At 33.4% G+C, this 22,450-nt stretch overlaps 1 protein-coding gene across 1 annotated transcript in view; it reads left to right on the top strand.

The window, feature by feature from the left end:
- Positions 1-22,450, top strand: part of smurf2 (SMAD specific E3 ubiquitin protein ligase 2) — an 87,148-nt gene that overhangs the window by 51,419 nt on the left and 13,279 nt on the right. The window contains exons 5-12 of the mRNA XM_073833547.1: positions 657-722; positions 3,179-3,263; positions 3,459-3,542; positions 9,000-9,202; positions 12,646-12,730; positions 16,071-16,229; positions 16,360-16,404; positions 21,935-22,133. Of these exons, the coding sequence (XP_073689648.1) occupies positions 657-722; positions 3,179-3,263; positions 3,459-3,542; positions 9,000-9,202; positions 12,646-12,730; positions 16,071-16,229; positions 16,360-16,404; positions 21,935-22,133 (926 nt within the window). The remainder of the gene's footprint in view (positions 1-656; positions 723-3,178; positions 3,264-3,458; positions 3,543-8,999; positions 9,203-12,645; positions 12,731-16,070; positions 16,230-16,359; positions 16,405-21,934; positions 22,134-22,450) is intronic.

Below are 22,450 nucleotides of genomic sequence, written 5' to 3'. Positions count from 1 at the left end.
TCTATAATTCTATATTTAAATTTCTGTATATATATATATATATATATATATATATATATATATATATATATATATATGCAGAAACATATTTGAATTCCCATTGTTCCATATCAGTGTATCCCTAAGTTAACAATTTACATTCAGCCATAAAATGGTCGTCATTATTCTTCGCAGGTGTTTGACCATATGAAGGGTTTAAATGTGAGTGTGTTGGGATGGGTGAACGCTCCTCCAGCCCTGTTTAGTCTAGCTGTGCATCCTGAACTGACTGTGTGTGTGTGTGTATGAGAGAGAGAGTGAGAACAGATAGTGGCCTCTCTAATGTCTGCAGGCTACTTGTTATTCCTGTCTCCCTCTTTCCGGCAATGACAGAGAGCCCCAGCGTGTTTCTGGAAGCGTCTCACTCCTATCAGCACATCTACAGTCTGAGAGGAATAAAGCAGCCTCTGTGTGTGTATCCACACACACACACACACACACACACACCACACACACACTGATACAGAGCACTGCAGTGTATGTGACCTCACGCATGAAAAAGTGGAGCATTTCAGGCTGTTTTTAAGGTTCGCTGAGCGAGGAGGTCAGAGGTTATGACACAAGCTGGCTCTTTGGTTTCTCAAGTGAACTTTTTTTTCTCTTTCTTTGATTTACAGATCAGCGTTTGGACCTGAACAAGTTGGGGCCTAATGACAGCGATACCGTGAGGGGACAGATAGTAGGTGAGTCACAAGCTTTGCTCTCTTTGCCACATCTGCCATTTATCCCCTGAGTCACACCAGCTTCAAAGCTTGTCATTAATAATGGTTAAACCCACCCGTTTACCTCCGACGCCCTAAAAATGTCCCTCGGTTGCGAGCTGAAGAGGGAAAACACGCTCGTTCTGTCTGATTTATTTGTTGCCTTCTGCTATTCCGTTGCGATTTTCTTTCATGTTCTGCAAGAGCCGCATTGTTCCTTCATCAAGAAAGAGTTTTGTGGGGTGGTGATGTATTTGCGCCCCGGGTTGCACGTCCCATGTCCACACCACAGTTTTTACAAGCAGCCATTCATCAGAAGATGAATGCTTTCCCATGGCTGAGTGTTTTAGACAACCCTCTTGTATGCCTGTATTTCGTTTTGTCACGTCAAGATTTGCATCGCACGTGTTTTGATGAGTCACATGAATGTGAGAAAGTAGTTATTAACCCCAAACCTAAAGGTGCGTTCACACCGGATGCGACTTGCGCAAATAAATTGCGCTATTCGCAATTTAGTAACCACAGACAGCAACGGTGATTTTGTCCTCCATTGTTGTTTTGGATTTCTGCCTCCGTCACTAACATACTATAGCAAGCTCCTGATTGGTTAACGCAGCGCGAATTTTCGCCAAAGTTCCGATTTTTCAACTTGCGCGGCAAACGCTTGAAACGCTCATTCGCGCTATCTACCATATTTGATCATTTTTTAATTGATAAATTATTTGGTGTTTTTTAAATTAGATTTTTTTTTTTTTTTGCATGATTTATCTATCTCCCAATAATGTCTTTTTTTAACCATTTTTTTTTCTATTTAAAATTGATAATTTATTAAAAATGCAGTATCTGTATCTGACTATATAAAATTTGATTACAATTTAATTGATAAATGATTTGTTTATTGATGTTATTTTTTTGCATGATTTGTATCTGTAAAGTTTTTTGTTCTTCTATTTATTTTATTTGTCTATTTTTTTATGATTCATTTTATTTTTATTTATTTAATTTATTTTGTATTTATTTGGTTTAGAGTTTTTATTGTTGTTTATTGGTGATTTTTATTCATTTTTACTTTTTAAGTTTACTTAGTTGATGTAATTTTATTTGTTTTTTGTTTTTTTGTTGCAGTATTTCTATCTGTTTCTGACAATATTGTTTTGTTTTAGTTTTTTTTAAACCAGGTTTTTTAAATTATTTTTTCAATTTTTTTTATTTATAGACATATACATATATCTGTATTATACATTTTGGTGTTTTTTTAATTTATTTTTATTTGCATGATTTATATCTGTATCTGCCAATATTGTTTTATTTAACATTTTTTCTTAATTGATCTTTTCTATTTAAAATACTTAATTTATTAAAAATTCAGGCAATATAGATTGAGTTTTTCAAATTGGTATTTAAAAAAAATGCCTTATGTCTTGCTGTATCAGCCATTATACATATTTGATCCTTTGCTTTTTTTAAAGTGATAAATTTATTGGTGTTTGCCAGTGTTCATTTATATATATATATATATATATATATATATATAATTTATTTTATTTATTTTAATTTTTGCATGATTTATATCTGTATCTGTCTAAATTGTGTTTTTCTATTTAAAATTTGTTATAAATGCAGTAGCTGTATTGGGGTTTAAATATATATATATTTCTCTTTTTCTTTTTTTTTCCTTTTTTTGTTATACCTATATCTGTAATATCAATTTTTAGCATTTTTTTCAATTGGCAAACACCAATTAATTTACCAATGTCATTTTTTTTATTGATTTTCTTTTGTATTATCTATATCTATATCCGTTAATATAGTGGTTTTTTTTTTACCAATTTTTTAATTAATTTTTCTATTTGAAATACATAATTTATTTATAATGCAGTACCTTTTTCTGACAATATGGGGTGTTGTTTTTTCAGTGCGTGATGTCGTGGAAAAGTTCATTTATTTCAGTAATTCTTTGTTGAAAACCAAAGTCACTGCACCTGTTTACCAAGACATCTTAGAGCACTTCATGCTCAAATCATCGCAATTAAAAGAACCAAAGACTTAAACTACTTCAGCATGTGTGCATTAAATTTGTTTAATACACGAGTTTCACAATTTGAGTTGAATTACTGAAATAAATGAACTTTTCCATGACATTCTAATTTATTGAGATGCACCTTGATTGTTGTCCCATATTATATCTGACAATATGGGTTAGTGGTTTTTTTTTTTTTTTTTTTTTTTTTTTAAATCTCTGATCAATTTTAATGTAAGATGCTTTTCAAAAACAGACATATATACATATACACCCGGCCCAAAATGGCAAAATATCTTTGCTATGCATGTCATCATCTTGCCTTTGCTGTCACATTGTCTCTGTCAATCCATGACACACAAACCTCTCACAGATGGGACTCATCTAACAGCCTGTTTTTTTGTGTTTGTGTCAACAGTTAGTCTTCAGTCCAGGGACAGGATAGGCACCGGAGGGCCAGTCGTGGACTGCAGTCGTCTGTTTGACAACGACCTGCCTGACGGGTACGTGAAATGACTCTTTAAAAGCAACTAAATGAATGTTTAAATATAAAACAGTGTTTGATCCTTAGCATATATACTGAACAGTAGCAGCCATCGTTCTTATCCAACTCCCTGTGTTTGTTCCTGCGCCATGTGCGTGTGTCTGTCTGTCTGTTTGTTCGTCTGTATGAATGTCTCTTTGTGTTCTTTCTGCAGCTGGGAGGAGAGGAGAACTGCATCTGGCAGGATCCAGTATCTGAATCATATCACACGCAGCACCCAATGGGAGAGACCTACCAGGTGGGGGTCAGGTTTCCTTTGTTGTAATCCCAGTTTGCTTTTTGTGTTGAATTTATTTATTTTATTTTGTGTTTATTTACTTTGAATGGTTTTATTTTACGTGATATGGTTTATTTTCTTTTCATTTTTAATTTATTTTAATTTCTTGTAACTTTATTTATTAATGTAATTTAAGATGCAAATGCTTTACAGACTTAAATAAAGGATCAAGGCATTTTAAGGTGGTTTTGTTGGATAGGATAAACCAGCCTACGATGGCCGGCTTGTCCTAGTCTTATATGTTGACTGGTTTTAGAGGGATTTTGGATTTTTTATTTTTTATTTTAGCTGGTCAGTTTAGTTGTTTTATTTTAATTAATTCGATTTATTTTTATTTTGTATTTATTTGTTTACATTTTTTTTATTGTAGTTTATTTATTTTATTTAAATTCTTTTAGATTTCATTTTTTCTATTTTTTGCTTTTTATTGTGAATTTACTTATTTTGTATTTTAATTTGTTTGATTAATTTGTATTTTTTTGAATTTTAATTTGTTATTGTAGATATTTTTTTAGTCATTTTTACTTTTTTCTATTCTAATTTTACTAATTTGAATCAATTTTATTTGTTCTGTTTTTTATTTGTTTATTCCATTTTGTTTCATTTCATTTTAATTGTAACTTATTTAAGTCAATTTATATATATTTGGCTTTTTATTTATTGCCTATTATAATTTGTGTGATTTAATTAAAATTTGTATTCATTTGATTTTAATTTTTTATTGTAAATATTTTTATTTTTATTTAACCTATTTAAATATTTTATTTGTTCTATTGGTTGTTTTTTTATTTCTCCTTTATTTTCTTTTTATTATGAATTGTTTTATTTTATTTTTTATTGTTTATTATTTTATTTTTTATTAAATTCATTTTTTTAATTGTAGGTTTTTTATTTTTATAAATTTAATTTTTTGCTTTTATTGTAAATGTACTTATTTTCTATTTTAATTTGTTTGATTAATTTACACTTTTATTAAATTAAATTTTTTTCATTGTAGATTTTTTTTATTAATTTTTACTTATTAGTTTTATTTTTTTTATTATTTCTTTTTTTGCGTTTATTATAAATGTCTCATTTTAGTTTAATTTTAGCTCTATTTAATTTAATGTTATTTGTTCTTCGATTTTGTTTTAAAAAATAAATTTTTAATTTTTTTCTTTCTATTATGAATTTGTTTTATTTTCATTTTACTCATTTGATTTAATTGTATTTGTTCTATTTTATGTTTTTTTTATTATTGTAATTGTATTTATTTTTGTTTTTATTTATTTATTTTCTTTATATTATTTTATTTTGTTTGGATATCCAAATGGTTTGCAGACTGAAACAAAGTCTTGTTGAATAACGGCATTATGGCTTACCCCAAATTACAGTCCAGGTCATTGAGTTTGAGGTGGTTTTGCTGAATAGGACACTGTTTTTTTTGTGTGTACGTGTAGGTTCCCCGTGCCACACAACAAGGAAAATGTCTGTCGACCACATCTGTCTCTTTTGCCTTCTCAGAGACTGACCCAAATTCATCCAGAATACAGCTGAAAGACATAAAGCCATGTCGGGGAGCATCCCCACTTCATGAATTTTTAAGAAAACACTCAGCCATAAAGACCCAGAAACATTCCAGGCAACGTTCCAAGACAGAGATCTAGAAAAAACACTGGTCTGGACCACGTTTCCCAAGCACGTTGGTCTCTATGATTTACGTAATGTTACGATGCATTTGAGAATCTCAGCTCAGGACAGCAAGGACAGTGTCTCCAACATTTCATTGGGTGTGTTTATGGGTGCATGAACTACTAGCAATAAAATTAGCCAATTTGTCAGCCATTTTATTCCAAAAACAGGGCCAAAAGTGGCCATAGTTTAAAGAAACGCCCATATACTCTTTAGTTTCTACTCTACAGCCTCTATTTTTCTAGTCATTCCTCTAGACGTTACCGTTCACCTGTGGGGATTTGGTTCAGGTCGGCCCAATAAGCACATTAGTGGGGTCATATGTCAATATTGGCCGACTAGCCCTAGTGTGCAGAAGCTCTTGAAACATCAATTTCATTCTGAAGTTGCTTCCAAAGGCCATACGTGTCTAACGTGTTGAAAGTGAGTGCAACAGAGGAAATATTGAAAGGCTGTGTTTATGCGCTACATGATTCAGCACTCTGTCCTCGTGTTGCCAGCCGCTTCACGGCTGAGCTGCTGTTGCACTTAGATGTTTCCACTTCACAATAACAGCACTTACGGTCGACCTGGGCAGCTGGAGCCGGACGCAGATTCACTCCCTTGTTTGGAGAGGTTGCAGGTCTGCCACTTTGTCACGTTGAAAGTCAGTCGGCTCCTCGCACCTCTGCTTGCCAGTGTTTGTCTGCGGAGATTGCTGGGCGCTGACACGGTTACATTGTTCGTTTAGTATCCAGAGCAACTGTACATTTTGTGCTTCTGAGATTTGGACCTCACACCAAAAGGTCACACTATTGTGAGAATGGGTTTCCACCACTAATACCTGTTTGAGTCTGTAACCTAATTGTTTCTTGATTCTTATGAAATGACAGTATACACCCAGACCAAGATGCTGGTCTGATTTGCTGGTCTTTGTCTGGTCTCTTGGCTGGTTTTAGAGGGATATTTGGGTGTTTTTAACTGGTCAAGATGGATGACTAATTCAAACCAGTTTTATTTTATATTTTATTTCTTTTAATATTTATAATTTTTATGATGATTTTACTTTAGTTTTATTTTATTTAAATTTATTAGATTTTTTTTTTTTTATTTGATTTTATTTTATTCATTTTTAATGCATTGTAACTTATTTCTTATTATTTTTAGAGGATATTACAGGTGTTTTCCAGCTGGTCAAGCTGGATGACTAGTTCAAACCAATTTTATGTATTTTTTTAATGCTTATTTTGTTATTATTTTTTGTTTTGTTTTTATTTTCTTTTTTTTTCTGAAACAACCGCATAAACCAGCCTAAGATGGTTTGCTGGTCTTAGTCTGGTCTGTTGGCTGTTTTTAGAGGGATATTTGAGGCTGGATGACCACTTCAAACCTATTTTATATTATTTTTTTATTTTTCAGGGTTTTTTTTTTCAGGGTTTTTTATTATATTTTTTTTATGAATTTACTTTGTTTTGTTTTATTTTTAAAGAATTTTATTTTATATAAAAAAAGTTATTTATTTATTTTATTTTATTTTTTTATTGTAGTTTATTTTTATTAATTTAAAAAAATGTTTTGTTTTATTTTATTTTTAAATAACTGTTTTGTTAGAGATGCAAATGGTTTAAAGACTAAAATAAAGGACACATTACATGATCCTTCTGAAACGACACCATAAACCAGCCTAAGACGGTTTGCTGGTCTTAGTCTAGTTTGTGGGCTGGTTTTAGAGGAATATTTGGGGTTTTTCAGCTGGTGAAGCTGGATTACTACTTCAAACTAATTTTATTATTTTATTTTATTTACTTTTTTATTGTTTTTTATTGTTTTATTTTATTGTTTATTCTTATCTTTATCTTTTACTTTTTTGATGCAGTTATATTTGTTCTTCTATTAATTGTTTTTATTTAGTTTTTCTGTTTTGTTTTTGTTGTTTATGAATCGTTTTATTTTCATTCATTTTATTTTTTTAAAAAGGTATTTTTACTTTGTTTCATTTTTTCATTTTACTTCAATTCGATTTGTTCTTTTTTGTTTTTTATTGTACGTGTATTTATTTTATTTTTTGTTTATTTGCCGTTCATTTTTATTGTTTATTTTTACTTATTTTTACTTTAATTAAATTTTACTTATTTGATTACAAATGATTTGTTCTTCTATTTTATGTTTTTTTTTTTTTTGTCATTTGTTTTATTCTGTTAGAGCAATATTATATAGAGCAAAACTGTTTATTTATTATTTTATTTTATTTACATTTTTGTATTTTATGTTTACATTTTATTTTTTTTTATTGTTTATTCTCATCTTTATCTTAAACTTTTTGATGCAGTTATATTTGTTCTTCTATTAATTGTTTTTGTTTTGTTTTTCTGTTTTGTTTTTGTTGTTTATGAATCGTTTTATTTTCATTCATTTTATTTTCTTAAAAAGGTATTTTTACTTTTTCATTTTTTTCATTTTACTTCAATTCGATTTGTTCTTTTTTTGTTTTTTATTGTATTTGTATTTATTTTAGTTTTTTGTTTATTTGCCGTTCATTTTTATTGTTTATTTTTACTTATTTTTACTTTAATTAAATTTTACTTATTTGATTACAAATGATTTGTTCTTCTATTTTATGTTTTTTTTTTTTTTTTGTCATTTGTTTTATTCTGTTAGAGCAATATTATATAGAGCAAAACTGTTTATTTATTATTTTATTTTATTTACATTTTTGTATTTTATGTTTACATTTTATTTTTTTTTATTGTTTATTCTCATCTTTATCTTAAACTTTTTGATGCAGTTATATTTGTTCTTCTATTAATTGTTTTTGTTTTGTTTTTCTGTTTTGTTTTTGTTGTTTATGAATCGTTTTATTTTCATTCATTTTATTTTTTTAAAAAGGTATTTTTACTTTTTCATTTTTTTCATTTTACTTCAATTCGATTTGTTCTTTTTTGTTTTTTATTGTATTTGTATTTATTTTAGTTTTTTGTTTATTTGCCGTTCATTTTTATCGTTTATTTTTACTTTAATTAAATTTTACTTATTTGATTACAAATTATTTGTTCTTCTATTTTATGTTTTTTTTTTTGTCATTTGTTTTATTCTGTTAGAGTAATATTATATAGAGCAAACCAGTTTATTTGTTTATTTTGGGTTTTTGAATGTATGTGTCTTTTTTCTAGTTTTGTCAGAGATGTGAATAGTTTGCAGACTGAAATAGAGTCTTGGAGGATCAAGGCATTTTGGCTTAACTAATTGACTGTCATGATCACTGGGTTTGAGGTGGTTTTGTAGGATAGGACAGACTAGCCTAAGATGGTCTAGTCTGATCTGTTGGCTGGTGTTAAAGAAATTTTTGATGTCTTTCAATCGGTCAAGCTAATCACCAAGCAGTCTGGGAAACAATTTTAAACCAGTTAACCCCAGCAAACCAACCTAGGATGGTTTAAATTGTTTTTTTTTTTCGCCATCAACGTCCAAACCAGATGGAAAGGTCTGTTGATATAGACTTTAAATTTGTACTTTCAAAAGAAAGACTCAATCCAAGAAAACTAGAAAGTGTTTCCAAAAAACGAAGACGTTTTGTCATTCATATATAATGGCGATTTGCATAATCACAAAAATGTACTGTAATCTTCAGTTCTTTTGAATTTCACATTTGCACTTTACCTTTTTACATTTAGCACACACTTTCATTCAAAGAACATTCAACAATTGTGTTGCCTGAGAATCAAAGCCATGACCTCATGTTCTCATTTCCTCTTTCTCACACACACACAGGCCTGCGTCCGAGTACTCGAGCCCCGGCCGGCCACTCAGCTGCCTGGTGGATGAGAACACACCCATCATGACGCCCAACGGGGCAGCGGGCGTACCTGCGGATGACCCCCGTGTGCAGGAGCGGAGGGTTCGCTCTCAGAGACACAGGAACTACATGAGCAGAACTCACCTACACACACCGCCTGACCTGCCCGAGGGATATGGTTTGTTCAAACACACACACACACACACACACACACATCAGTTCTTCCATTAATACTGGCCAGCTTGAAAAGGTCAAAAATACACCCTGCAACATACACTCTAGGTTTTGTACACACACAAGCACTTGTGCTGGAAATGTGTGCAGGAGTAGGAGTAATTAAAACGTCTCTTGAGCTGTAGAAAAGGAACTCGTCTGAAATATCTCCGACGTGCCGTCAGCGCCAGCTGCAGGGTCAGACGGTTGACCTGGAAATCCCGCTATGTCTGTGTGCGTGTGTGTGAGTCCGGGGAGAGATTCAGAGGGCAGAGGTTATAGACACAGGTTAAATAGAGCTCTGTGTGCTCTGCTCTGCTCAAGTAGCTCAATGTGGGTCTGTGGACACGAGATACAGCTCAAGTACACGTGTGGAACAGGGACTTTGAGATGGGCTGGGTGATATATTGGTGTACGTAAAAAAAGAAAAACAAAGGATAAATGATAAACTTTCAAGTGTTTTTCTGATATTTTGCTTGTGAGTGGCTACGGTTTCATCTACTTCACATACGTAAATGTACTCACCTCCGTGTCATCCAAGATGTTCATGTCTTTCTTTTAGCTTTTGTTTTCTTTTAAAAATTAAGGTTTTTGAGGAAGACATTCCAGGATTTTTCTCCATATAGTGGACTTCAATGGCGGCCGATGGGTTGAAGGTCCAAATTGCAGTTTGAATGCAGCTTCAAAGGGCAGAGATATAAGAGTCTTTTCTAGCGAAACGATTTTTATACCCTTTAACCGCAAGACCAACGTTGAAATTTATTGAAGATGATTTGTCTGAATCTGTGACTTCATCTCACTAATTTAAAAGCATAGAACCTGGTGGCAAATATTTAAATCACAAAGATTTATGATGTTCTGTCCTCCTTTACCTCCAATAGATTTGTGATCCTGGACCACAAAACCAGTCATAAGGGCCAATTTTTCTTACAAAATATTTTCGTGGAACGTGATCTTTACTTAAAAGCCTAATGATTTTTGGCATAAAAGAGAAATCAATTATTTTGACCCATACAGTGTATTGTTGGCTATTGATACAAATATACCCGTGCTACTTAAAGGAGTAGATCACTTTCACAACAAAAAATGTACAGATAATGTACTCCCCCTTGTCATCCAAGATGTTCATGTCTTTCTTTCTTCAATCGTAAGGAGAAAAACATTTCAGGATTTCTCTCCATATAATGGACTTCTATGGTGCCCCCGAGTTTGAACTTCCAAAATGCAGCTATAGACGTTTTTCCTGAACACGGAAGTAAGTCCGACTCTTAACTGAAAGAATGCTTTGCATTTCCGCTCTGCATTGTTTCTAGTCAAATTAGGGTATATTCCCAGCTAATAAACTAATGTTAAACCTATTCAAATGTTTTTAAAAAGCACATGGCTCCATAGCGCCATCACTTGCCAATGTCGCAATGACTTCACTTTAATGAGTGTGTAGATGACACGAAGCTGCAGACGTTAGCTACATTAAAAACAGATGGATGCTATTTGAATGAGTTCCTATGGAGACCAGAACAGAAAAGCATTCAATCTGACGTTAGAATTCGTAATGGCGGCGCTCATCGTTTACTCGGGGAAAAAGGTCTATAAAGGGCTCTAAATGATCGCAGCCCAGGAAAGAAGTGTCTTATACAGCAAATCGATTATTTTCCCCAAAAAATTACAATTTATATACTTTTTAACCTCAAATGCTCGTCTTGTCTAGCTCTGTGTAGACATTAAAAAAGTATATAAATTGTAAATGTTTTTTAAAAATAACCGATCATTTTGCTAGATAAGACTCTTCTGCAAGTTGCATTTAAACTGCATTTTGGAAGTTCAAACTCAGGGACAGCATAGAAGTCCACTATATGGTATGGAATGATATTCCGGACATTATTCAAACGGAATTGCAAATTGTATTTGCAATTGCGTTTTCAATTTGAGGACGCATAAAATGTGACATAATCCACAAGCAAATGCAAACTGCGCAAATGCTTAGAATTAGGTTAGAATATTATCACAATACAATATTGTCCCTTTAAAACAGCGCATTCGTATTATATTCAGAGATCGCTACTGCGCATGACGTCGGCAAAACAAACCACCGCGCACGTGCCTAACAACGTCCATTATCAAAAAAGATCAAATTATCGAATGTTTTATCATTAACCTACTATTACTACTTGCAACATTTCCTATTCACCGCTGCAAATTCACTCAACAAAACCCTTTATTTATTATTTTAAAAAAGAGGTTCAACAGTATATCCAAACTATTTCATCATCCAAAAAACTATCAATTTGTTTCATCTTTTTAATTTATATTGTTTAAGGTTTTGTTTTGTATTTATTTATTTTTATTATAAACATGTATAATGCTGACATTATAAATTTGTACTTTTGTGCTTTGTACCTTGGCAATAAAAAAAATAAAAATAAATAAAAAACCGTCCAGTACGTATTGGACCTGATCCAGCTACGTCATCGCGCTACAGGCTGCAGCGAGGACTGTCTCGCCAAATGCGGTCGACTGTGAGTGACGTCAGGTCCCAACACGAACACGCCCCATAGCATAATCCCACCCTTGACACTGATTGACAGGTTTCCGTGTAAGGCATCGGAAATGGAAATACAAAGGGAATTGCGATTCCATTTGAGTTTTGGCTGGCTACATACACGACGCAGAGAAAGTGAAAAAGCAGATGCGGTAATTGAAACTGCTATTTAAATATGACTGGGTCAATACTTGTAAGATATGGGAAACACAAATGCGTTTCCATTTTAAATTTGGCAGTCACTGTGCGTTTGCTTAAACGAAAATGCAAACGGTAATGCGCGATTTGCCTTTGCGTTTGGATTATGTCACATTTTATGCGTCCTCAAATTGAAAACGCAATTGCAAATACAATTGAATAATGTCCGGAATATCATTCCATAATATGGAGAGAAATCTTGAAATGTTTTCCTCAAAAAAAACATAATTTCTTTACGACTGAAGAAAGAAAGACATGAACATCTTGGATGAAAAGGGAGTGAGTACATTATCTGTACATTTTTGTTCTGAAAGTCTACTACTTTTTTTAAGACTGGTTTTGTGGTCCAAAGTCACTATTTAGGGGGGGGGGGGAGCTTTATTTGAAAGGTTAATGCAATCTTCTCAGCTTTGTTAGTTGTATATCATGTTAACATCAGTTTTTATTTAGCCGTTATTTTCTCTTAATGTCAATTCATTTGTGTGATGCAATCATAGTTTACGGTGATGGATCAGATAGACATGCGGTGAATCAAACTGAAAGTGAAAGAATGAAAGTATCACTACTACACACAAACACACATAAGCTCATAAACAATGACTGTATTCAAGCCTCTTGTCATTTTTTCACATTGTGAATGATCGATGGTGCCCCCTGCTGTTTATTCACAGAGCAAAGGACCACACAGCAGGGTCAGGTCTACTTCCTGCACACGCAGACGGGCGTCAGCACATGGCATGACCCCAGAGTGCCCAGGTACATCCTTTACGTTGTGTATTTTACATGTTTATTACTGTTCAAATGATTTAACTTGGGTCAATTTTTTGAAATTGAGATGTATACTTAAATAGTTTAAATAGCTTTCCAAAAAGCTTCACATTGATGTATGGTTTGTTAGATTAGAACAATATTTGGCCGAGATACAACTATTTGAAAATCTGGAACCAGAGGGTGCAAAAAAATCTAAATATTGAGAAAATGAAATTCTCATCAATGCATATTACTAATCAAAAATTCTTTTTTTGATATATTTCCCATAGGAAATGTACAAAATATCTTAATGAAACATGATCTTTACTTAATATCTTAATGATTTTAGGCATTAAAGAAAAATCATAAGTTTGGACCCATACAATGTAATGTTGGCTATTGCTACTTAAGACTGGTTTTGTGGTCCAGGGTTACATTTTTCACTGGATTTGTTTGGAAACGTGTGCCTTTTCCTCACTAAATGTGGTGCATGAAGTCATTTTTAGTGACTAAGTCACAACGTTATTGTGTAATATTCAGCTATGGATTTTTGACCAATGAGATATTGCTAAGTGCAAAAAAACTAAAATGTCTTGGAGCTCTATGCTGTTGACTGGTCTGGACAATAACTGAGAAGACGTGAACTTGGAGAAATTTGGAAACACTATATGCGGGGACCGTTTAGCCAGTATTTGTGTAGGCAAAGCTGCTTGTCATTTATCCAAGAGCAGAACATGATTGAAAAAATGAGGCTGGGCTATGGGTTATTTTTCTAGACTTTTCAGAGTTGACATTGAGCTTTTTTTTTTTTTTTTTTTTTTGCTCTATTAGTTTGATGATGTTTGGCAGAAGCCTGAAAGCAACATCCCTGATGTTTGTTGTTTGTTTTGTCTCGTTTTTTTAGCTTTATGTCATTTTGATCTTTGTTTTGTCTGTTTTCTCACTTTGTTCTTGTTGCTTTTGTCTTCCCCTCCACACCTTTACTTGAACTTCAGTTTAAGGAGCATGTTAAAATATAAATAAACTATATTTTAGCACTATTTTATGAATACTAGGCCTTTTTTAATGTTTTTTTGCTGATTTTTTTATCATGAACCAATATAATTTCCACTATCAAATCCCAGTCATAATGATATAAATGATTTAAATAGTTTTTAATGTTAGAAATATAATTATTTCCAATGTTTTTAATGCTTTAAAATGTCTTAAAGACAAATATTAAAGGATAACTGTTGCCAAAATGCAACCTGGGCTGTTTTTTGTTTACTGTAAATGAGACAAACTTATATCTAAAAGCATAATTACGACAAATGAGCCGTTTTTGAGATTGACCGTGATTTAGTTTTGTGGTCAATGGCCGGTGAATGGGAGTACTAGGGGCATAAATTTGAGCGCATCAAAATCGATATTTTTACAACACTAAGAAGGTTCGACACACCATGAAACTTTGCTCGAAGTATCGCCTGGGTCTCTACACATGAACTCGAGCATTGAGAACATTGTTTGTGTACACAGAGTTTACTAAATAGAAAGTTTTTGAACAACTCACTTTCACTGTTTGAGTTTCCGCTCGCGGCGGTCTTGCTAGTCAAGAAGTGTTGATCTCCGAGTGCGAGGATGGATAGCTCCTAAAGCATATTTCCATATAAATGCACGGCTAATTCGTTGTTTTGTCGCAAGTGAAAAACAATATTAACCTTCTAGTTGTAAAAAGAGCCTCATATAAGACTAATATTTCGTCCTATGGAGTCCATTCATTCGCATTCGGAGATGGACACTTCTTGACTGGCAAGATGGCTGCGAGCGGAAACTCAAACAGTGAAAGTGAGTTGTTCAAAACCTTTCTTTTTAGTAAACTCTGTGTACACAAACAATGTTCTCAATGCTCGAGTTCATGTGTAGAGACCCAGGCGATACTTTCATGGTGTGTCGAGCTTCTTAGTGTTGTAAAAATATAGATTTTGATGCGCTCAAATTTATGCCCCTAGTACTCCCATTCACCGGCCACTGACCACAAAACGAAATCACATCTCAAAAACGGCTTGTTTGTCGTAATTATGCTTTTAGATACAAGTTTGTCTCGTTTACAGTTAAAAAAAAAACAGCCCAGGTTGCATTTTGGCAACAGTTATCCTTTAAGTCTACAGTAGGCAACATTTGAAGTAGATCAAAAAAGTTCATCAAGAACAGGTATTGTTTTGGTTTTAGGACAACTTTGATGAAAGGTTTTGATCCACTTTAAATGTTGCTACTATATACATAAAGCATTTGAAATGTTAAAAATACATGGTAAAATACTTTTTTTAATTTATTGTAAATAAAAATATATATATGGCATAGGCATGTGGGATAATCTTTTATTTTTATTTTTTTCTAAATAAGCAGTGAAATTTGATTTGGTGAATAGACATTTTCGAATATTAATAAATTTGTCTTAATAATGTGTCTTACATATGTGGGGAAAAAAAGCAAAAAAAATCTGTAACATAAAACTTACTATGGTGATAAATCAAATATATACCAGATGTTTTGTTTGTAATTAATATAATATAATTATAAACTATAAAAGTTTCATAATTAATCATCTCAACAAGGAGAAAACTCATGCTCTCATAAAAATAAGAATAATAATATTATGATTGTTAATTTTCAATAATCATAATGGTTCAGTTTCACGTACAGGGCTTAGCTTAGGCCAGGACTAGGCCTTAGTTAAATTAGGATATTTAAGCATGTTCTATTTAACTGCCTTAGAAAAATACATTACTGGTGTGCGTCTTTAGATTAAACAATGACACAGACATATTTTAAGACATGTATGCGCAAGTTATTTTTAGTAGACGGTTCAAGCATGCATTTTAGTCTGGGACTAGCCTTAAGCCTTGTCTGTGAAACCGGGGGAATATGTGTAATCATATGTGACCCTGAACCACAAAACCTTAAAAGTCTTAAATATCACGGGTACTTGTGTAGCAACAGCCAAAAATACACTGTATGGGTCACAAATATCTATTTTATGCCCAAAATCATTAGGATATTAAGTAAAGATCATGTTGCTAACTTTCTACCATAAATATATCAAAATCAAATTTTTGATTAGTCATATGCATTGCTAAGAACTTAATTCGGACAACTTTAAAGGTGATTTTCTCAATATTTCGATTTTTTTGCACCCTCAGATTTCAGATTTTTCAAATATTGTCCTATCCTAACAAACCATACATCAATGAAAAGCAGATTTATTCAGCTTTCAGATGATGTATAAATCTCAATTTCACAAAATTGACTCGTACGACAGGGTCAAAATTGAAACTGTAATAATTCCTGTCTTCCTCTCTCTCTGCAGGGATCTCAGTAATGTGAATTGTGAGGAGTTGGGCCCATTGCCTCCAGGCTGGGAGATAAGAAACACAGCCACCGGACGTGTGTACTTCGTGGACCACAACAACCGAACCACACAATTCACAGACCCACGTCTCTCCGCTAACCTGCACCTCGTCCTAAAGTGAGTCCAACTCTACATAATCAAAAAAAGAGCCAGAAACTACTAGAGAAATGAAATAGCCCTGCAGTGTGCGTGACATTGTGTTATTGCTGAAGTCTCATCCCATCTTTTTTCACGTTTATTCCAACAGTCCCAGTCCGAATGGCTCCCGTGGTGCTGTTGAGGCTCAGAGCAGGTAAGGAATGAATCGGACTCTCTGCAGTCAGAGTATTTTGTCTGCGTGCACGTGTACACGTGTGAGTTTGTGTGAGTCGTGTGAGCCAAAGGAATGCATTAATGGGGAGAGATCGAGTTTCCCTTTTCCTGTCCTGACAGATCAAAGGACGTGTCCCACATTCCGTCTTCCCACTTCGTGTTGTTCTTGCAGTAACAAGAATATTCGGTGGGGTACAGCATGCATGGTTGAAATCTCACAAGTCGGGGAATAACAGTTCACGTAGGAGCGTGCAAATGAATCGTTGCACCTGCATAGTATCTTTCACAATGTGAAACAGCTACCTATCAGCCAGGAGGTTTGGACTGAGATCAGTATGGCTTTTTCAGTGCCCATTGCCAATATTGGCAACTAAAAAATGTTTTAGAAAATGAAAAATGTGCACTTTGAAATTAGGGCTGCAAAATGATTTATCGTAAACAACTGCGTCCAAAATAAAAGTTTGTGTTTACATAATATACACTGCTGTTCAAAAGTTTGGGATCGGTAAGATCAGTAATGAGTTTCTTCTGCTTATCAAGGCTGCATTTATTTGATCAAAAATACAGAAAAAACAGTGTAATTGTGAAATATTATTATAATTTAAAATTTTGTATTTTAATATACTGTAAAATATAATTTATTTCTGTGCTGCAAAGCTGAATTTTCAGCATCATTACTTTAGTCTTCAGTGTCACATGATCCTTCAGAAATCATTTTAATATACTGATTTATTATCAATGTTGGATACAGTTATGCTGTTTCTAATTTTTTTTTGGAAACTGTGATACTTTTTTCTAAATAAAAAGTTTAAAAGTACAGCATTTAATTTGATTATCTTTTCTAAAAAATAAATAAATAAAAGTCTTTACTATTAGGCTACTTTAATCAATTTGACCCATCCTTGCTGAATAAAAGTATTAATTTCTATCAAAAAGAAGAAAGAAAAAACTTGTACTGACCCCAAACTTTTAAACAGTAGTGTATATTGTTAAAAAAAATTATATTTTAATAAATGCTGTTTTTTGTAACATTTTTTTCATAAAAGAATCCTAAAAGTTTCACAGGTTATATACGTGTATTATGTAAACACATTATTTTGGATGCGATTTAATTGTTTGACAGCCCTATTTGAAAATCAAACCTCTGTTAATCGACCAAGCAAGCGTGGTTTTCACCAATAAGGTGTAAAATAACAATAAACAAATGAAGGTAAGGTAAAAATTTAAAAGATAAACAAGGTAATACTTTAAGGCCTGGTTTCACAGACAGGGCTTAGACTAAGCCAGGATTAGGCCATAGTTAAATTAAGACATTTTAAGTATTTTTTTTATAAACGTGCCTTAGAAAAAAACATTACTGATGTCCATCTTGAGACAAAACAAAGGCACTGATATATTTTAAGATCAGTCAGTGCAAGTTTCTTTCAGTTGAAACAGCTCAGACTTGCATTTAAATCTGGGACGAGGCTTAAGCCTTGTCTGTGAAACCGGGGCTAAAGGATAAAGTTTAAGATAATGAGTAAAGAGTTGTGAGAAAATATTACTCGTATAATAATTTGGCATCTATTAAATAATGTAAGCAGTGAAGCCAATTTCAATACAATACTTTAAAATAAAAATTATATTTGAAAAATGTTTATCCACCAAAATTCTTCTTTTTTTATTTATAGATATTTATTGATATTTTGACCTTCTTACCAGGTTAAAGTTAGTAAGCCTAATAATACTACATAATATGTATGACTCAGACATGCATGATATTTGTAAAAGAAGGAGGAGAAAGTATGAGACAAACAATAATGTAAAAATGCATTCTTCGTAGGTGGAAACAGTCTTCCATACAATGGAGCTAATCTTAAAATGACAAATAATGACCTATTGTTAGTTTAGTTTCGCTTTTTAACAATAGTACAAATGATATTTAGTTATTAGATAATCGCACATTAATATTTGTTTAGTAGTTTTGACACTGAAGAGCTTATAGCATTGCAATTAAGAGGATGTTAATTAAAGTGAAATTTAGGGAAACCAATTATACTGTGAGAAAACACCTAGCAACCTCATGATACTGTATAGCAGTGCAGCAAGAAAAAATATTTTAGTTGACGTTTTTTTCACATGAATATTTATATGAAACCACCTATGGACCACAAAACCAGTCTTAAGTAGCACGGGTATATTTGTAACAATAGCCACAAATACATTTTATGGGTCAAAATTATCAATATTTTACTTTCATGCCAAAAATCATTAGGAAATTAAGTAACGATCATGTTCCATAAAGGCATTTGATAAATTTTCTATCGTAAATATATTAAAACGTAATTTTTGATTAGTAATATGCATTGCTAAGAACTTCATTTGGACTACTTTAAAGGCGATTTTCTCAATGTTTGGATTCAAGATTTTCAAATAGTTGTACCACACATCAATGGAAAGCTTATTTATTCAGCTTTCATGTGATGTTTAAATATCAATTTCATCATCAGCATAGCTTGAAATAATTACATACTAAACAGACTCACAGTAAGTTCATTACATAAATTTTGATTTTATATTGCATCACCATGTTTTCCATAAAGAGATGCCAGGCCTCAGTCCGAGCAGATCATTTGCATTGAGACGTCACCCGTCAAGCAAGCTAACTATCAAGGCGAGTGAGTCTAAACGTTCCTGGCGCAGCAGCAGTCTCATTTTTGGAAAAGGCCTCAGACAGATTATGCGGATATCTGTCGAAACATCTGCCTTATATCAGCGTGCAAAATCTCACCTCTCTGTCATCAGGCAAAAATCCTCTCCGCTGTGTGCTTTTCTCTCAACCTTGATGGGCTGATGATCTCACGATCGGTCGGTAATTTTAAGTGCGTGATGGGAGCTTCGGGTGGGTGGGTGTGCGTGTGTGCATGCTTCAGTTGCTGCTGTCTTTTGATGGATCCACCCTCTTGGTCCACATCCAGCATTTCAAGGGTCACTAATGGATTACAGCACACATCCAAAAATGTGTTAGCTAAATGTTTCGGTAAATGATGCGATGCTTATTCAAAAATATATCAAATATGCAATTCTTACAGATATTAGCTGGAATAAATGTCTTATTTAAAGGAGAAGATCTCTTTTTAAAGAATTAACATTTCTTAAACGTTTACTCACCCCCATGTCATCCAAGATGTTCATGTCTTTCTTTCTTCAAATGAAAAGAAATTAAGATTTTTGAGGAAAACATTCCAGGATTTTTCTCCATATAGTGGACTTTAATAGGGATCAATGGGTTGAAGGTCCAAATTGCAGTTTCAATGCAGCTTTGAAGGGCTCTACATGATCCCAGCCAAGCAATCTAGCAAAACTGTCGGCCATTTTCTTAAAACAATACAAATGTATATACTTTTTAACCACAAATGCTCACCTTGCAAGACGAGCTTTTGTGGATAAAAATGTACACACATTTTTATTTTTTTAGAAAATGACTGATTGTTTCACTAGATAAAGACCTTTATTCCTCGGCTGGGATCGTGTAGAGCCCTTTGAAGCTGCATTATATTTGGACCTTCAACCCGAAGTTCACTATATGGAGAAAAATTCTGCATCTTTTCCTGTAAAAATATCTCAACATTAGTAAAACAAAATACATTTACTCAATAAGCAAAATGACAGTATTTTTTCATAGAGTAATCTAAGAAAAAAGCGTGTTGTACCTAATGAATTGTTTATTTTTTATTTCACTGGCATATAAAAAAATGAAAAAGGCAGAAACCTCTCTAAATTTCATTAGATTTGTCTTGTTACTTGGGCACGGTGAAAAATGTATAAGATCATTGATTCCAAAGTTTGGAATCGACTCCTCATTCAGAGCCATTTTCATTTTAACAAAACTCATATATCGGTGCCTCTCAAATGGAAGGCTGCATGTCTCGGCTACTAGTCTTCATAATATAAGGAGGCTTTCTATGGCCTTATCCTGCAGTCATTGTGAAATTAGCTTCCTCCAATCTAAAAAAACAAGAATCGGAAAAGAATTGAAAACAGCAGTGAGGAATCGATTCTTGGAATTGGAATTGGAATTCCAAAAATTTCGGAATCGACCAGCCCTAGTCATCAGTCCCTTTCACACAGCAATCCAAGTAAATTACAGTAAAATTACCAGAATTACTTTACCGGTAACAAATACACAAAAAATACCAGTAAGAGACCATTCGCACATCAGCACCAAAATACCAGTAAATTCTGTGATGTCAGTCATCGGAAATTATCTTTAAAGGCTTCAGTTTTACTTTCTATCCAATTTGACAACATTTTTGTCAACAGGCATAAGGGCACACATCCAAAAATGTGTTAGCTAATGAAATATTTTGGTAAATGACGTTATTCAAAAATATATTAAATATGCAAGTCTTATTTAAAGAAGTTCACTTCCAGAATAAAAATTTCACTTACATGTGGTCCAATAGGTTCATGTCTTTGTTTCTTTAAATGAAAAGAAATTAAGATTTTTGAGGAAAACATTCCAGCATTTTTCTTCATATAACGACCTTCAATGGGTATCATTGGGTTGAAGCTCCAAGTTGCAGTTTCAATGCAGCTTCAAAGGGCTCTACACGATCCCAGCCAAGGAATAAGAGTCTTATCTTGCGAAACCGTTGGTCATTTTCTTAAAACAGTGAAAATGTATATACTTTTAACCATAAATGCTCATCTTGCATTTGTTTTGTCTTGTTTTGAACTAGATTTGTCCTTTATATCTACTCAGATACCCATGAATCAAAGTTAGGATAATGCAACAGTATACAGCAGTGAGAACTCATTTGGACTGTTTGTTTACATTGATTGAGATTCAAACCAGATCTTAGAGCAGTTACTGCAAGTCCTTTAAATACAGCATGAAGCAGGAAAACTGCAGGCAAACTGCAGGCAAAGAGAAGTGAGTTTCTGCGTGTCAAGGAACGCAAACGGGAGGAAGGGAATATTTGAGGAATGTGGGTCACGTGCAGACAGAGAACGAGTGTAGGGATCTCTGTCACATGGATACATGAGCATCTGAGAGAGACTGTGAAGTGAGCATGGAGTGATATGTTTTCATATTAAAGAATGCATCTCACTCCATCTTTATTAGTCTAGCACTGAAGTTTGTTATTGTTTGCAGATGCCACATTGTTTGACATCTTGTAATTGAATACAGTGACATTTAAACATTTTAAGCGTGTTATTAGGTATTCAAAAGTGTCCAGTGTTTTGCACCGATTGTGTATTCAGCATTACATCAGCATTACATTAGCACCATGTCAGAGCTTGTGAAGTGAACTTCTGTCCTCATTTCTTGTATTTGCAAGCTATTTTTTGTTTGGCACTGGCGTGACACATACCTGTGAGTTGGCACTGAAAGGGCGTCGCTGCTTTGGCATCAGGGGTGAAGATGGGGTCAGGCTTTAGTGTTTGTGTGTGCATGTTGACAGAACGTTTTATTGATCTCATTTTATTATCCCTGTTTCTCTTTTCTCCTCGCTCTTTCTTCACAGTCGCCCCGGACAGCTTAAGGAGCAGGCCCAGTCTGTCATGTCTCCAGGAAATCTCCCTGAGGACCCTGAATGTCTCACCGTGCCCAAGTACAAGCGTGATCTGGTGCAGAAACTGAAGATCCTGAGACAGGAGCTGTCCCAGCAGCAGCCACAGGCGGGACACTGCCGTATCGAGGTCTCGCGTGAGGAGATCTTTGAGGTGAGATCTTGGATTATTTTCATTTATATTTATTCATTTAGCACACTCTTAAAAATAAAGGTTCTTTATTGGCATCAGTGGTTCCTTGAAGAACCTTGAACATCCGTAGAACCTTTAAAATGCTGAAATTTTTCTTTATGGTTAAAAAAGGTTCTTTAGATTTTTAAAATGTTCTTCAAAATGGTTCTATTATGGCATCACTGCAAAAACACCCTTTTAGAACCTTTATTTTTAAGAGTGTAGACGGTTTTATCTAAAGCGACTTAAAATTGTGGAATACAACAAGTGATTCATCATAAAGAGACAAAATAAACCCA

This window comes from Garra rufa, chromosome 1 (assembly GCF_049309525.1).
Source record: "Garra rufa chromosome 1, GarRuf1.0, whole genome shotgun sequence".
Classification (NCBI taxonomy): Eukaryota; Metazoa; Chordata; class Actinopteri; order Cypriniformes; family Cyprinidae; genus Garra; species Garra rufa.
This window is presented reverse-complemented; position numbering and strand designations above follow the sequence as displayed.